This window comes from Electrophorus electricus, chromosome 25 (genome assembly GCF_041902795.1).
Source record: "Electrophorus electricus isolate QZ-2024a chromosome 25, ASM4190279v1, whole genome shotgun sequence".
Classification (NCBI taxonomy): domain Eukaryota; kingdom Metazoa; phylum Chordata; class Actinopteri; order Gymnotiformes; family Gymnotidae; genus Electrophorus; species Electrophorus electricus.
The window spans coordinates 10,914,721-10,932,137 of NC_137521.1; the positions used below are offsets into that span (position 1 = coordinate 10,914,721).

The 17,417-nt window shown below is 47.8% G+C and overlaps 1 protein-coding gene across 6 annotated transcripts in view; it reads left to right on the forward strand.

The window, feature by feature from the left end:
* Positions 1-17,417, forward strand: part of dab2ipa (DAB2 interacting protein a) — a 70,542-nt gene that overhangs the window by 13,406 nt on the left and 39,719 nt on the right. For 2 of the 6 annotated variants that reach the window (XM_035521837.2, XM_035521839.2), the window contains exons 2-3: positions 9,433-9,539; positions 15,959-16,077. In XM_035521837.2, the coding sequence (XP_035377730.2) occupies positions 9,433-9,539; positions 15,959-16,077 (226 nt within the window). Of the gene's footprint in view, positions 1-2,612; positions 2,992-9,432; positions 9,540-11,067; positions 14,109-15,958; positions 16,078-17,417 lie in introns of those variants that run through there. The other 4 variants (XM_035521836.2, XM_081707834.1, XM_081707833.1 and 1 more) reach the window with 4 other exon arrangements.

A 17,417-nucleotide genomic window follows, 5' to 3' on the forward strand; every position in this document is an offset into this window, starting at 1 on the left:
GTGCCAGGCGGCAAGGCTTTGAGTTTCCACTGTGTGTGTGTGTGTTCTCATGTCCAGCTGGCATCCACACAACTTAGAGCCCTACAGCCGAGCTCTGCCGTGTCTGTTAGCATCACGGCTGATTCGTTAAGTTCTTTATCAGTTAGCTTTCCTCTTAATTGGATATTTTCCACTTTAATCTGCTTGCGAACAAGATACTTTTTTTTCCCTTGTCCTGTAGCGTGGCCTGTAGTCATTTTCAGAGTTCTGTGAGTTTGCATGGAGGTGACATTGGCACTGTGTGTGTGTGTGTGTGTGTGTGTGTGTGTGTGTGTTGTGCGCCAGGGGCTGGTGGTATGTGACTCCGGTCCTGAAGCAGCTCAGCATAGTTGAATTTTTTTTCTTCCTGAACTTTTTTACTCCCATTCAGGAGGACTCACGAATTAGCAAATCAGTTAAATCAGCAGTGTAACGACACTGTTGGACGGAGGGGCGGGAGACGGCCTGCGCGGTACCGGGGATGGGAGTGTTCGTGCTGTAGGGGTGTTTGTGCCGACACCCTCCACACTTCCAGTCATTACACAGAGAGAGACAGCATAATCAATATCATTAGGCATTGTAGCAAACAGCTTGTGATATACAGTGACGTACACACACATAGAAAGAAAAGCAGGAACTTGTAACCTGTCAGTAGATGAAAACCCCCAAACATACCATTAGACCAGATTGACTGTTTAAAGTATATTATGTACATTGTGTTTCTCCCATCTTTTTTTTCCTAAAGGGCCCCATCATGGAAAAATGAATGAACCTCACTGTATTGGAAATAAATAACTCTGAATAATATGTATATATTGTTCAAGTTTCTAAATATATTGTTCACTTCCCCAGTTCATATATGGAATCTAAGCTGCAGAAACAACCCATTTTGAAATCACTGATTCTCTGATATCACAGACCCATTTACCCATTTACATATCACCGCCTAAAGCTGTTTAGCCATGCCCACTTACATGATTATAGTTCATTATAGTTACATTATAGGCATGTTGTCAGAGTGGTATTTGAATAAGGCACAATACAGGGCGGCCAATCAGAACGGAGCTCATTTATCTTACATCCATCTTAAAGGCGCAATAACAGAAACAGCATGTTTAAGGGATAAAGAAAGGTTGGAAAATTGTCATTTAAAAATTAATCATGACGGTTCCTAGAACATACAACCACACAAACATTCTATGTGGACATTATATGGGCCCTTTAATATGTCCTCTTATATTGTGGTTTGTAATAAGTTTTGTCTTCTTTCTTTGAAAAGCAAAAATTAAATATACAAAAAATAATAATATTAGTGAAAAACTAGCAATATGCATTTCCTGAAGAAAATGCAGTGAATTCCCAGATGGTTGCTAGGGTATCCCAAGTGGTCGCTGTAGTACTGTAAATGGTTGCTATGCATTTATTAGCTGGTTGCTAACCGGTCGCTGCGGTATCCCAGGTGGTTGCTATTCTGTTGCTATGTGGTTGCTATAGTATCCCAGGTTGTTGCTAGGGTCATGCTGAATGATTGCTATAGTGTTCCAGGTGGTTGTTATGGTCTTGCTAGGTGGTTGCTATGGTATCCCAGGTGACTGCCAGGTGGAAACCATATGTTCAGTTGAAAAGCTGTATACAAGCACTTCATATCTCAAACTTCATAACTCAAACTGAGGGCCAATAAAAATCAGAAGATAAATAGAACACAATCAGATAACAACAGGGATTGCACATTACACATGCAATCACCACTAACGAGTTAAAAACCCCAAAGCTTTTGGCATGGCAACTGCTGCACTGTAGCCTCTCCACTATTAGACAGATATCATGAGTACGGAGTAAGGAGTATCTGACAGGCAAGGTGTCAGGTTCTGTCCCATAGACCAGAATAATTTGTAATGGGTTCTGTCCCACAGACCAGAATCATTCGTAATGGGTTCTGTCCCATAGACCAGAATCATTCGTAATCGGTTCTGTCCCATAGACCAGAATCATTCGTAATGGGTTCTGTCCCACAGACCAGAATCATTCGTAATCGGTTCTGTCCCATAGACCAGAATCATTCGTAATGGGTTCTGTCCCACAGACCAATAGCAAGTAATCATTTAACCTACAGTATAAAAGACCATTATGGTTTAAATCTGGGAACACAGACGAGCTCAGTAGAATTCAGGCAGAAGGTAATAGGCTGAGTCCTGTGTACTGCCAGAACACTGCTGGAACTTTAGTGTTGTCTTTACACACACAGAAAATGTGTAGTGTTTTAGTTATGTCTCCAATTGTTTCCTCAAAAGAAGAGGGAAGTGTTCCTACTCGCACATTTGTTGTTTGAAATCTTAACTGAGCAGAGGCCAACAGGCTTGGTCCTGATCAGATGTGCTAGTTGGTGCATGTGAGGTTGCTTCTGCAGGATACACACATTCTCAAAGTGATTTATGACCTTCGAGGAGTTGTCAATGGTATGCCAAATACCTCTTTGTTTCTCTCTCTCTCTCTCCCTCTTACACACACACACACACACACACACAGACACACACAGAGACACATACTCATATCCCCCCGCGCCCGTCTCGCTCTGTCTCTCGGGCCTGAGCTTGCACGGTCTGTCCGTGGGAGGAGTAAGCGCCTCTCGTCTCTCTCTCCCTCGCACGCTCCTTCTCCCAGTGAGTAGGGAGCAGTGCTGATTCACCGAACGGAGATCTGAGCTCTGGCTTCGCCTCTCTATCCCCGAAGCCTCTGGAGCGAGAACGTTTCCAGCCCTAACGGATACTTCTGTTCTGAAGGCTCGGTGACCGGGCCGCCGCACTTCTCTGGCAGAGCGCGGCACGCGCGCGTGCGTGCGCTCATGCATGCACTCACGCGCGATCTCAAGGGCCATGTCTGGAGCAGTGAAGAGACTCCTAAGGAGGAGGTGTTACTACTACAGGCTGCTGGGTCGCACCAGGCGCTGGAGGTTGAGTCGTGTAGCCAACAGGGGTAACTACATCTTCCCTCCACCTTCCTGTCCCTAACTACAACCACTGCACTGCTGAGCCAACGACGGACAGCTCTGTGCTACTATGCTGCTCTTCCATTACGTTTCGTGCACGGTATCACAGTACGATGAAGGATGTGGCTATATTTACCCAGGCAACCTGTTCTGCGTGTTTTATAGGCTGCATATAAACATGTCATATTATACATTAGTGGATCCTGTTGATCTCTGCGTACTGGTGCTCTAATGACCAGTGTAATCTCCACTCAGAAAGTGAATTTGAAAGTGAGTTTAATCTCCCTCCATGCTCTTTGCCTCAGGTGGGCTGTGCTGAGCTGTAAACATTTTGACTGGGCTTATGCTCTCACCATCAAAACCGACGCCTTTAACAAGGCTCTCCATCAGAGGCAGTGGCATTTAATGCAGGCCGGCGTGACCTATGCCGGGGTTAGCGCCTTTTTTAAGGTGTCCAGTAGAGGACATTGGGGTACTAAGTGCTGGAGGACTGATTGAATCCCACATCAGTAATGCAGAGGACACACGGTGAAGGTTGCGGATGATGCTGTCTGGATTTTGGTGTAGTTGAAACAGTGCTGGAATTTCTGATTTCTTCATTGCTGTAGGAGCGAGGATGTCCGGTTTGTTTAGCAAACTGGCATCTCTCCTGTTGAAGATTAAACCCACCTTGTCGCAGCCTGGTTTTGAAGTGCGTGATTTTTCCCCATCCTCCTGCCAGCGGCGACATGTTCATCTCAACACCTGCACTGATTACAGCCTGCACCCGCCCCTGTGAGAGAGCTGGAGTACGCGTGCATGTGCGGCAGAGCCGGGGAACGGTCTGACGTACGCAGTAGGAGAAATGCTGAGATTGCCCTCTGTTTGAGCTTCATTAGATATGCGCAGCCTGGTCTCCCACCTCCAGTACAGGGATTAAACAACGCTCCTCACCGCCGCTGTGATTCGATTCTCATTCTCCCCCCACATCACGAAGATTTCTGAGCAAACCCAGTCTGCGTAGCTTGAATTTCAAGCACGTGGAGATGTTCCAGAACAAGCCAGGCCACCTCTGCTCCAGCGTTTCCTGGCCCACCCATACGTGCCTGTGCCAGCCGCCGACACGTCCGCCAAACATTCCGCAGAGTCATGGGCTGGCTCCCTGAGTTTACGCTGTGCTCCGACCCAAAGAAGCTCCGCGTTTAGCAAGCTTGGAAATTGAGTCTGAATGAGTGCTGATGGCTCAGAGAGAGGGAGCAGACGTGAAGAGAGAGAGGGATGAGTGGGGTGGAAGTGGAGGAGAGAGAGATCGAGAGAGGGAGAGGGAGAAACATGTGCAGGCTCTGCCAGTCCTTCCTCCCTTTTTTTTTTCTTCTCTTTTTTACTCGGAGATGAAGTGTTTGCTGGGGAATGGACATGTGTGAGGTGTCGTGTGTGCAGAGCAGGAGGTGCAGATCTAGCCGCTGCACGCGCTGATTGATTCTTCAGCACTGCCGTGCCCATCTGCTACCTCTTCTCTGCTGTTAATGCCAGATGCTGAGTGCCACGTTCCTCTCCCTCCCACGCCCTCTGAGTTCGGTGGCATGTACCGTTCCTCTGCCTGATGATACAATACCTGCACTTCTTTCACTGGGCATTTATCTCTGTAAAAAATCACTCGACTAAAGGTGTTTTGGTGGACTTTTTTCACTACATGGAGCTGTCTTTGTTTGCAGGCCCACCTGTTATCTTTACTTCCCTTCTTCTGTTTCCTTGAACACTGAAACTTCAAAAAACTCCACTACTGAAACTCCAAAAGTCTCCACTACCGAAACTCTCTTTTCATTCTGTCTGTGTACAACAGGTCCGTGCCTCTACATCGCTTTTTTCACCCATCATTCCTTGCAGCAATGACCCTCTTAAGATGAGAAGAATTGTTTATTTGCTGTACACTACACCTCCACGCCGTGTCTTTTCCACTAAGCTGCACTTATCCCTGTCCAGCCTTCTGTCGTTGTCTGTCAACCCCGCCTCTCCCTACTTCCCATTCAACATTGGCTGCGGCTCACTCCAGGGCCGGCGCTGCCGGGGCTGCCGGGGCTGCCGCGCTGCGCGGGAAAGAGCAGTGCTGATTGAGAGGTCTCACTATGTTCTGGCAGTTTGATTGACAGTTGGAGCTCCCATGGGGGGCATGGGCGTCAAACAGCAATAGAACGGAAAGGCCCCACAAGGACGGAAAACGGCTGCCTGTTGCATTCCTATTCTGGTTCAATGCCAAACAAATGGAGTGCAAATGATCTGACCACCCACTTTTCCCCCCACATCTGTCTTTTCCTGGCCAAATCCTTCCAATAATCATAACGATGTAGCACTCAGTAATGGGTGATCCTTTGGTGTGATTGGTTGCTATATAAAAGCAATGTGGTAAGAACTGTGTGCTGCTTTTGTAATAGTTAAATCATTAATAATACCACTTCCTCAGAGGCCATTGGACATCTTGGACTTTTATCCTCTGTGTAAATTATGTCTCATCACAAACGGATTCAGTTGCAACCTGACCCATGGATCAGCAGAGCCCAGAGTCTGAGGCAGTGGAGATTCAGTGGTTAAGGTTGCCAATTCAAGCCCCACCACCACCAAATCCCCACCGTTGGGTCCTTGAACAAGGCCCTTAGCCCTCAATTGCTTGAATTGTATTCAGTCATAATTGTAACTTAGGTGACTTTGGATAAAAGTGTCACCTGGGAGTGAAAATGTAAAATGAATTCCTTGCGGCGCGTCTGTGTTCTCTCCTTCCAAGAGCTGCAGTATGTAAGAAAGTGGGGAAAGAACCGGCGGCCACGACCTGCACGAGGCTGCCCACGCTGAGAGAGAGAGAGAATAACCCTCGCGGGAGGTTATGGCCCGGCATAACCGGCGTGTTATGGGGCGGACTCCTCGTACGTGGCCAGCCCATGCGTCTCGATCGTCGGAGATGAATGGGACACTAGCGGTGTGCGTTTGAGTGGCTGCTCTTTGATGGATGGCTCCCTTGCCTGCCAAAATCTATGCCCTGATTGATTAACTTGCATGCAGGGTTATTCGGCCCTCTTTTCTCTCACCGGTTGAGATTGCTGTCCTTCTGAGAAATGATGGGAAAACTCGTTCTCCTCTACCTGAGAACACAAAAGACATAAACATTGGAGTAAGACAAAGGACTACTGAGTAATTGCTCGTGTTTTCTAGTGTTTCTCGTAACATGCATCAATTCTGCAGACAGTAACTACATGACAGTTACATGAACATACCTTTATTTTACTGCAAACTCCTCAACAAGTGCACTCCTAAAGGACGTAGAGGACCTAGGCTCTTCATTTAAAGGGAGACCTTCTGACCTTCGTGACAGACCAACGGCATGTATAGTTTGGGGCCACAGCAGAGATATAACAGCTTTGGCTCACGTGAACAGCCCTCTTAGCACGCCATAGCAGCGGTTTTTACTGCGATCCACAGTGTTGAATACTTGGACCTGCTAACACATGCTATGGACCTTTCCTGTCATGGTCTAAGGTGTGGAAGCGATGACAAAATGGTCCGGGGTTCACGTGGTGGACGCTTTCCGGTGTCAGGAGAGGTTGGTGTGGGTGATACCCCGTGACATCAAGGGCCCATGCTGTGTCAGCCGATTACGCGAGGAAGACGGATTCTAACTGCCATTTAAAGATTTGTTTCTGCGCTGAATTTTATCTGACTTAATGACAGAAGAGTGGTGGGGCCGATTACAGACGTGCAGGTTGATAATGGCGTCGCACTTATCACACGGAACTAGGGGAGGACTGCAGCTCCGCGGGACGCCCGCGGCACGGGCCTGCAGGCGGGGTTGTAAATCTGCCTTGGTTTTTGTGCACAATATATTCTGAAATTTAATTGAAGTCGCTCGCAGTTGGCTGCCATTCGCGGCTTGTTATGTTTGCGGTGCCGTGCGTGTTATGAGTGCTGTTTGCTTGTTACGCAACGTCATTTTTGTGTGCGCATGAGCGTTTATCATTCGCTCGCGCTCAGGCCCACAGGGTATCAGGATGGTCATGACTCCACGCTGAGCATATGGATTAAGATGTTATGATACCACACAGGATAATTAAGATGATAAACAAGACTTGTTGTTTGGCATCTCGGTCCCCTGCATTCCAAGCTGTTGGTCTACCGAGAGAGAATCTGCGTTTTAATTATTTTAAGAAAAATCCTGGCCATCTTATTCATTAATTTAATCAAGTTTTTTTTTTTTTTAATCAAATTTCTTGACATGATGTTCAAGAATGGATTATTGACCATTTCTGACCTGACTGCTCATTCTCATATTAGGAAACACATTATGGTGTTTAGCTGACGCTTTAATCCAAAGCGATTATTTTTTTAGAACTGAGTACAACTTGCTTGAACCAGCAACCTTATGATTGCTAGTCAAGTACATTAACCACTGAGCTAGCACTGCCCATAATGAAGGTTGTTTCATTTTTTACAATTTTACATTTTCATGGCATTTATAAGTCGCTTTTATCCAAAGCGACTTACAATTATAACTGAGTATAGCTTGAGCAGTTGAGGGTTAAGGGTCTTGCTCAGGGGCCCAACAGTGGCAACTTGGCAGTGGTGGGGCTTGAACCAGCAACCTTCCGACCACAACTCAAGTCCCTTAACTGAGCTACCACTGTACTACTGTAAACGTCTAGCACCTGATTTGTACTCTGTTTACTGCCTCTCACTGTTTACCTTTGTTCTGAGGCGTCCCAAAAAAACCAGCCAAAGTCACTGCTCCCTGTTCCTCTTTCTCACGACTCACTGTGAATGAAAGCTGACCAGTAAATGAATCTTTAATCAAGCACTAATAATACTGTTTATCATAAGCAACCTCAGCAGCTTGGGATACACGAATATTCCACGAATGAAAGGTACTTCAGTGATCCACACTGTACAGAAACTTCATGTGGGATTTCTCACTTTAGCAAACACCGTTGTTGATCATGGCGTGAAATGTGTGGCTAATTAACTTTCCCAAAATCATAGTAGTGTTAATGTCATCTTAAATAAGAGACAGTGTTCCGTGTAATACTTGCTCAACCATTTAAAGATGATATTTGTTATACGATGCTTTTGGGAAACCCAGCCCATGTAACTTGGCTGGCGAGTTAGCTGTTAGTGATGCTTGATTGATTTGATTTTTTTAAAAACATATTTTTTCGACTTTTCATACAATTAATGACACTTTGTAGCAAAATGTTATTTATTTCTACAATGTCCCACCTGATATATATTGTGATTATGGCTTTTCATGAGAGGATTGTCAAGTTGTAAGTGTAAGGTCATTTCATTCATGTGTTTGTATTACTACAGGGGAAGAGCTGAAACCAAGGCCGGTCACACAGTACGCGCTTTGTTTCCAGAGATTATTTTGTATTGAATCATGGGCGACATTGAAATAGCTGCAGATCAGATACACTCTAAATTATGTCTCCGATTCCCATTGGGCGCTTTCAAGGCTTCTTGTCTCTCCATGCAATGTCGAGATCGAGATAGTGTGGAACTGTGTTGCCTTGTTTGCTCAGAGAGAATGCTGCAAACAATGAGAAACGGCGGAGAAAAATGAAAACCTTGCAAGCGTTCAGAGCCCAAAGCCTGTGGAGACAGGCAAAAGACACTGGGCTAAAAGGCCCCTTCAGATTCCAAAATTCCAAGACAAAGCAGAGATGCAAAACGAAGCCGGAAATGGACGACTGCCAGCTTCTGTGAATTTTGGGATGATGTCTCCTTCCCCAGTTGTACTCTGTGATTTGCTCCGCGCTTTGCTTCTTTGGGGTTTTTTGCAGAGTTATTATTCAAATAACCTGCCTAGCAAGAGTGTGTGCGAGGGGAGAGCAGGCAAACCCAGTGTCTCGATCCTGTTAGTGTCTTATCTCTCCTGTCGGGAAATGCAGCGGGGCAGTGTAAGCCGTGGCCCACGACTTGAGCCCGTGCACGCCGGCAGAGCGGCAGATTTCGGAGATCCCATCTTTCAGGTCGGCTGCACACGAGCTGTCATTCGTTTGCCAGCTCAAGCACTTGTTCACTCCTTCCCTTCGCCTGTCGGTCAGCCGGAGAACAAGCGCGTGTGAGGAATGTTGAGCAACCCACCTGTCTGGTCATGCAGTGCGCCGGAGGAGTTGACCCACTGGAGCTCGTGCACCATCCTGTGATGTTCTGAGCTGTACCGTAACACAGATGGTTGACTACAGGGACCAATAAGTGCTCCAGAGCCTTAGTTACAGCTTTTGCAGGTTTAATAGACATTCCTGCACTGGTTAATGTGCTTTTGCTGTTTTTCAAAGCGAGATGTGATTGATGTTAGTGTTGTTGAGGTGTTTCCCTTCGTCTGTACTGTAGATGACATTCTCTCTCTCTCTCTCTCTCTCTCTCTCTCTCTCTCTCTCACTGTCCGTCCCCCAAACCCTGGTTAGAGTCTCCCACTGAGCGGGTGGGCCGTAGGCGGAGCATGCCTGGCGGCACCATGGACAAGGCCCCGCCCATCACTGAAGCCGCCGCCTCCACTCCCTTCAGAGTGACGGTAAGCTTAGGCCAGCTGACAGAGCGGGACTCCTCCACATCCCTCACTCTTCGTTCTCTTTATTTGCTTTTACATACTGTTCTACACAGCAGAAAAGGTGTCATGTCACCTGCAGCATGCTGAACATGATTTGTTCAACTGTCTTTGTCTCTGTTTATAAGGATGAGCAAATCTGAGAGATATTGTGTGTGTAACTCATAGACTTCTGCCTTAGTCAGGTTAGCGTTTACCTGAGTGAGTTGCAAAATAAATCCTCATACATCTTCATCTCGGTGACTCAAAAGGTTAATCCTGCAGACCTTCACCTGAGTGAGTCACAGGGTTAATCACCACAGACCTTCACCTGAGTGAGTCACGGGGTTAATCACCACAGACCTTCACCTGAGTGAGTCACGGGGTTAATCACCACAGACCTTCACCTGAGTGAGTCACGGGGTTAATCACCACAGACCTTCACCTGAGTGAGTCACAGGGTTAATCACCACAGACCTTCACCTGAGTGAGTCACAGGGTTAATCACCACAGACCTTCACCTGAGTGAGTCACGGGGTTAATCACCACAGACCTTCACCTGAGTGAGTCACAGGGTTAATCACCACAGACCTTCACCTGAGTGAGTCACGGGGTTAATCACCACAGACCTTCACCTGAGTGAGTCACGGGGTTAATCACCACAGACCTTCACCTGAGTGAGTCACGGGGTTAATCACCACAGACCTTCACCTGAGTGAGTCACGGGGTTAATCCCGCAGGCCTTCACCTGAGTGAGTCACGGGGTTAATCACCACAGACCTTCACCTGAGTGAGTCACGGGGTTAATCACCACAGACCTTCACCTGAGTGAGTCATGGGGTTAATCACCACAGACCTTCACCTGAGTGAGTCACAGGGTTAATCACCACAGACCTTCACCTGAGTGAGTCACGGGGTTAATCACCACAGACCTTCACCTGAGTGAGTCACGGGGTTAATCACCACAGACCTTCACCTGAGTGAGTCACGGGGTTAATCACCACAGACCTTCACCTGAGTGAGTCACGGGGTTAATCACCACAGACCTTCACCTGAGTGAGTCACAGGGTTAATCACCACAGACCTTCACCTGAGTGAGTCACAGGGTTAATCACCACAGACCTTCACCTGAGTGAGTCACGGGGTTAATCACCACAGACCTTCACCTGAGTGAGTCACAGGGTTAATCACCACAGACCTTCACCTGAGTGAGTCACAGGGTTAATCACCACAGACCTTCACCTGAGTGAGTCACAGGGTTAATCACCACAGACCTTCACCTGAGTGAGTCACGGGGTTAATCACCACAGACCTTCACCTGAGTGAGTCACAGGGTTAATCACCACAGACCTTCACCTGAGTGAGTCACAGGGTTAATCACCACAGACCTTCACCTGAGTGAGTCACGGGGTTAATCCCGCAGGCCTTCACCTGAGTGAGTCACGGGGTTAATCAACACAGACCTTCACCTGAGTGAGTCACAGGGTTAATCACCACAGACCTTCACCTGAGTGAGTCACGGGGTTAATCACCACAGACCTTCACCTGAGTGAGTCACGGGGTTAATCCCGCAGGCCTTCACCTGAGTGAGTCACAGGGTTAATCCCGCAGACCTTCACCTGAGTGAGTCACAGGGTTAATCCCGCAGACCTTCACCTGAGTGAGTCACAGGGTTAATCCCTGCACACCTTCACCTGAGTGAGTCACGGGGTTAAACCCCCTGCAGATGCAGCAAGTCCGGATAATGCTGACATCATCAAATGCATGCCACCAACAATATTTTTCTGTCCCTTCTTTTACTGTCTGCCAGTGTGAGCAGACAGGGCCCGTGGCTTTGCAGACTGTCTCCCCTCAGTCCAGACATAGACACACGAGCGCCCTCCAGGCTGTGACCAAGGTGCCGTTGGTCTGGACACCTACTGCAGTCCTCCCTGCCTGGCAGTCTTGAAGGGACATACTGGCATGCGCTTACATAATTAATTATACGAGAAAGCTAGTGTGCTCTTGTTAGCTTGATATAAATTATTTCATGCTAATTGAGGCTGTTAATTTTACTTCCTTTTAGCCTTGTCAGAGAAATCTTGGTATAGGTAATTTACCGCTGGAATTATTACCTTTGTAAAACCTGATGAAAACAAACTCATTGAAGAGAACCAATATGACACTGGATAGTCTAGGAGGTATGAATTAGCCTTTAGGCTGTCTAGACCTGAATCGAACGCTAACATGTTTTTAGCCCTCTGTGTAGAACGCTAATATGCCTTTAGGCTATACAGCCCTAAAGGCCTGAATGGAAGGTAAAGTGTAATATCGCCAGAGTATGAAATTACTGCCAGCTGTTTAGTGTGTGTGTGTGTGTGTGTGTGTGTGTGTGTGTGTGTGAGACAGATGGGATGCGAGTCCTACTGTGTGAGTGTATGGTGGCAGTCTTGTTGGCACAGCTGGTTCTGCCCCCGCCTGATGCCCGCACCTGATGCCAGCTCCGTCTCTCACGCGTTTCAGCAGGGCCGCCATAACATAACCACATGCTGCCGCGGGGTGCCGGTTACCACGGTGACGGCGCGGCTCATGTAAACAGATTTGGTTCTAGCTTTGTCTTCTTTGCCTTTGTCTGCGTGCAGTTGGTCAGATCAAAACGTGGAGGCCGGGCGCCCGCTCTCACGAGCCTTTGGTGAATATTAGTTTGAATGTTAAATAACGTTGGCTCGCTCTTTGAGTTAACAGACAAAATAAAACAGCTGTTTGATTTCCCTACGCGCCTTAATGTGCACATTTCAGACGATGAATACATTTGCTCTGAGTACTGAGGAATAAAAGACCCGCCGTGTTCTCTCATTGTGTCCGTTCTGCGGCTGTATCCATGGCCTCCCTGACACGTCGGGGCTGTTTACCCTCGGTGGAGGCCCAGATAATCCAGCTGTGTATTCTCTCCCCTTCTCCCCTTAATTATACAGCTAAACTAACACCAGGACACAGCTAGAGGGTACGTTAGTATGCATCATGTATGCCCCTGGGGACGGGTGCGTCTGTGTTTTTGTTAACTGCTATCGGGTTATTAAGAAGCCCCGCTACCTCGGCAGACACGCACATAAACATATACACAGGTGCCGTCATCGAGGGCCATGTTTAAGCAAACGGGGCCCTGGAGTTTGTCAGAGCATTGGGGGGGGCAGTCGTAGCAGGGTCCCATACTGTGAGGAACGCAGCAAAGTATCATGGGATCTAACACCCCATACTGTAATGAGAGAGTTAGCGCAAACACTCCATACCCTGATTGGAGAGTTAACACTCTCGCTCTCTCTTTCACTCTGTGTGTGCTTCTCATGCACACTAGTTTCTTACCGAGGACTCCAGCGTTGCGGGCCTAGACCACACTGTTCAACTTCTAGCCGGACATAATGCTGTTAACGGATTGTTTCGGCAGTTGCTCGGTCTCTTGGAGGCTTTTAGCAGAGGCGTGCTGTAGACAGCAGTCTATTACAGGCTTTTAGCAGAGGCGTGCTATAGTCTGCAGAATGCTCCAAGTGTCATTCGACCCGTGACTTGTCTGCAGCAGCGAGTAGCTGACAACAGCACTGATTGGTTTAGAGGGGCTCCTGCTGCTTTCTCCATCTTACAGAGGAGCCCATAGAAGAGCGTCCGGAAGAGGTCCGGAAACGCTTCAGCATTTCAGGGTTCGAGCGCCCCCTTTAAATGGTCCTTATCCGAAATTAGAGCCAGGATTGAAACTTGGATACTCGGATATGTGCACTCATGATGGAGAGGAAAGTAACGGAAATGTTCAGATCTCATGTCAGGTCTGACGGTTCAGAGAGTGCCAACAAAGGCACCGAGAGCAAGAGATGGAAACCCTACAGGGTGGCTCGCACCAGTCAAACATTCACATGGTCTCTTTGCAAAGGTCAAGTCAAGTCAAATCAAACTTATTTATGCAGCGCCACAGTAGTAACAATATAGTCAATAAGGAACAGAATAAGGTCACAAAGGTCACGCGCAGCACCAGCTGATCAGATCCGTGCACCGGCCTCCTTAAAGAACAACAGGTTCTAATTAGCGTGGCCCACTGGCATACCTGTAGATTAGCGCAGCCTGGTACATGACTATAGCACAAAGCGAGCATCCCTGGTTGAAGAATAAGCCAGTACTAGGAGACGGGCCTGAATGAGCCAACAAGCAGTCTCTGAGAAGTATAGTGTCCTTAATACTGGCCAAAGAAGATTGCATGTTCCTTGTGAAGTTTGCATTGCCTTTGTTAAGTATTTAAGCATTGGCATGTCCACTTTATTAACCCTAGACTTTACGCCAAAGTTGACAGACAGGCCTGATCAAAGTTTCTGTTGTGGCTACCTCTATAGGGTGTTTTTTTTTCAAGGGCTTGAGGAGCTCGGAGCTTTAGAGGATGAGGAGCACACACAGGACAGGGATGAGAGAGAGAGAGAGAGAGAGAGAGAGAGGGAGGAAGGGAGGGCCGTTTGTGTCCAGGGCCACGTGTCCGCTGGGCAGAGCAGGGCAGGCATCACGGATGGAGGGGTTGAGGGGCAGACGCTGGCTCAGCAGGTAAGCATGAGAGGAATCCCACACACAAACACAGCAGCACTGAGAAATGTGAGCAGCTGGAGGCTGTTATTCTGACAGCTGACAGAGAATGTGAGGAACTGGACTGTCTCCCATAGGTGACTGCACTTCGTCCACAAGACTGACAGAAAAGCAGTATGGGATTTTTCTTTTTTTTTTTCTTTTACCAGGGTGTCTTTACTTTGTTTTGGAATGGTGGGGGGGGGGTGCTCAGAGTATTTGAGACATGCTTTGGGAATTATTTACATCAGACTGTTATCTGTGACACGCTGCAGTGTCCAAATTCTATGGCTCTTGTATGAGTCAGGTCAGTTTTGACATTGGAGCTCCATTGATTTGGGTCTGCACTGCTACCTGCAGTAGCTCAATACCCAGAACTCCCGGCACACTCCTCCACACTGACGGCCATGACGAATAATTCTACTCGGAAGGCACACGGCAAATGTCATGGGGTGGGCGTGGGGGGGTTTGGGGGGACAGAAATAGAACACTGAAAAATTGAGACTGCACCAAAGGAGAGAGGGAGACAGACCCAGCCTGCACGAAGGTTTGGGCCGTCAAGCTTTCTTGCCATGGAGGCCGTTCTGTGCTGTCCTCTGGACGGCAGCGTTTGCCGAGAATAAAACGAGTGTCGTGCGGGACACGGTGGCAGACCTTGAGGCTCTGCAGCTGAGCTGGTGCCGGACAGCGTGCAGGGGGCAGACGGGCTGCCGTCAGTGGTCAGGGAGAACCGAGTGTGGGCAGCCACTGGGAAGTTGTGCAGGTGACTGACCCCATCCCGGCTGATGGGGTCAGTGTTCTCTTGAGACAGCCAGCCTGCATTCCTGAGTGCCTGTCTTTTCTAACAGCTGTGACATTCTCACTGTTGAACTGTCAGGACAGTAAATTTGCTTGATTATTCTATTTAATTCTGTTTTCTTAAGGTTAAGATGTCTTATATACTGTTTAACAGCATTAAAGATTCGAAACTATGATTTATTTTGACTGTGTTGTTGTTCCTTTTTCATCTTATTGAAATATTTCAGATCTTGCACATCTTTGTCTTCCACGTGTACTCGCAGTGGTTGTGTAACAACTAATATTTGACTTCCTTAATGCAGGTTTATTCACTCTGTGCATGAGAGGCGGGTTCTAAACACACACACACTAATTATCCCAGTCAGTAATTGCGTTCCACATCCCTGGCCTTTAGTGCTGCCCTGTGCTCTTTTTTAAAAACTTTCTCTCTTTCCAGTGCCTTCGTCTTTTGGGGAAATAATCCAGCACCATCTCTTTTTAATCTGTGGTGTGCTAGAAAATCTCCAGATCAGCTCTCCCCGCGAACTTGCACTGCACCACTATTTATTTATTTCCTCTCTCGTATTTTCTCCTTCTCTCCTTCCATGCCAACCAACAGTTTCCATGGTAACAGAGACTTCGAGGGGCGTCTCACATCAGCGTAGCCGCTGTAGCCCAGCGAGCAGATGTGTGTGCGCACGCACGTGTGTGTGTGTGTGTGCGCGTGTGCGTGCGTGCACGCTTGCAGGTCAGTCGACACGGCAACACGCAGCTCTGTCAGACATCGTGGATGAGAGACGAAGGAGACATTAGGAAAGAGACCGAGAGAGAAAAGAGTGTCTTCGTTGGCAGGGTTGGCCGTCAGTGATTTTGTTTTTCCTGTGTAGCAAGCGTTTCAGCCGAGCGCCTTCTCTCTCCCTCTCTCTCTCTCTCCTTCCCTCTCTCTCTCTCTCTCTCCCTCTTTCTCTCTCTCCTTCCCTCTCTCTCTCTCTCTCTCTCTCTCTCTCTCTCTCTCTCTCTCTCTCCCTCTCCCACCTCGCCTGTTTGTGGGCCAGGGCTTCCTGAGCCGTCGACTGAAGAGCTCCATCAAACGTACGAAGAGCCAGCCCAAGCTCGACCGGCACAGCAGCTTTCGGAACATCCTGCCAGCCTTCAGGAGTGCCGACAATGACAGGTAACTACACACACACACACACACATACACACACACACACACACACACACACACAGACACACACACACACACACACACACACACACACACACACACACACACAGCTTCATCCTGAGCTGCGGTGCTTAACTAACGCTTGCATGTTGAACTCTGTGTTTTGTCAGGATGGAGCCATTACATATCACCACCAGATGTTCACAGATTTTTACCGCCATTTACTTGATTCTGAGAGAGTTTTTTATATTAATAATAATAAAATAATAATTTTAATTCCTTGAATTTCCAAAATAGTCCATTCAGTGTGATTCTGGTAATCAATACGAGCTGAATAGATGAGAGGAGGAATTAAAAATTGAAACTTGATTGAACTGCCTTTGTAGTGTCTGTATGTGTGCTTTTCAAAGCCTTAAACCAAAACGTGCAAAAGCCACAGAGATGTAACACTTCATAAAATCCACTTCCTAAAGAACAAAATATTCCAGAAGAAGAGACTGAAAGTTCATTCATTTATTCACATTCATTCCAAGCTTTAAAAACCTGCTTTAATATCCAGGCACATTAGTGCTTCTCCGGAAAATGGAGATTTTATTTATTTATTTGTTTGTTCAATGTCTGTATCATTCAGACATTCAGCGTCTTTATTATGGCTGTTAGGGATGCTTAGAGAGTCTTATTACAGCGTCTCTGAGTCATCTCTCTGCGATGAAGTGAGCTCCACGAGAGAAGAGGGAATTGGATTACTCCGAGGATGAATAGTCGCGCTTCAGCCTAATTTGTGGGACATAGCCTGTGAAATACTTCTCTCCCAGCTGAGCAGTGTTTGGGGAGTGATGCTGAAGAGCTGTCGCGGGGAGGAGGTTTCTTTTCTCATGGGTCGGAACCCAGCAGGGTCCAGTCCTCCACAGTCACCGAGCTGAACCGTTCGGGTTTGTGCCCTGCCCTGGAGCCTTACGGTGAAACCACTGCGCTGTGTTTGAGTGAGTCCTGACTCCACCACTCACCAAACCGGTGCATCCGCACTTGTTTCACTTCGGCATTGATCGAGGCGGAACCCAATCGCTTGTAATCAGAACTGCGCTGTAACTCGATGCAGAACGGACAGGCTCGCAGCACTAAAACCGACGCTCGGCCCATAGAAAGGGATCCGATCCTGGAAGGCACGTTTTGTCCGTTTGGAGTGATGTGACTTGTAACTCGGGCAGTAGGAAAACGCGTCCCATTTGCCTGTTGCTCTGATCGTGGGGTGCCTTGTGGCATTAGCCTGGTGGGGGCGCTACAAGCGGTGAGTCAAACGCACCCCATGGACGTACACCGGAGGCAGCGTGGCGCATAGCTGCATG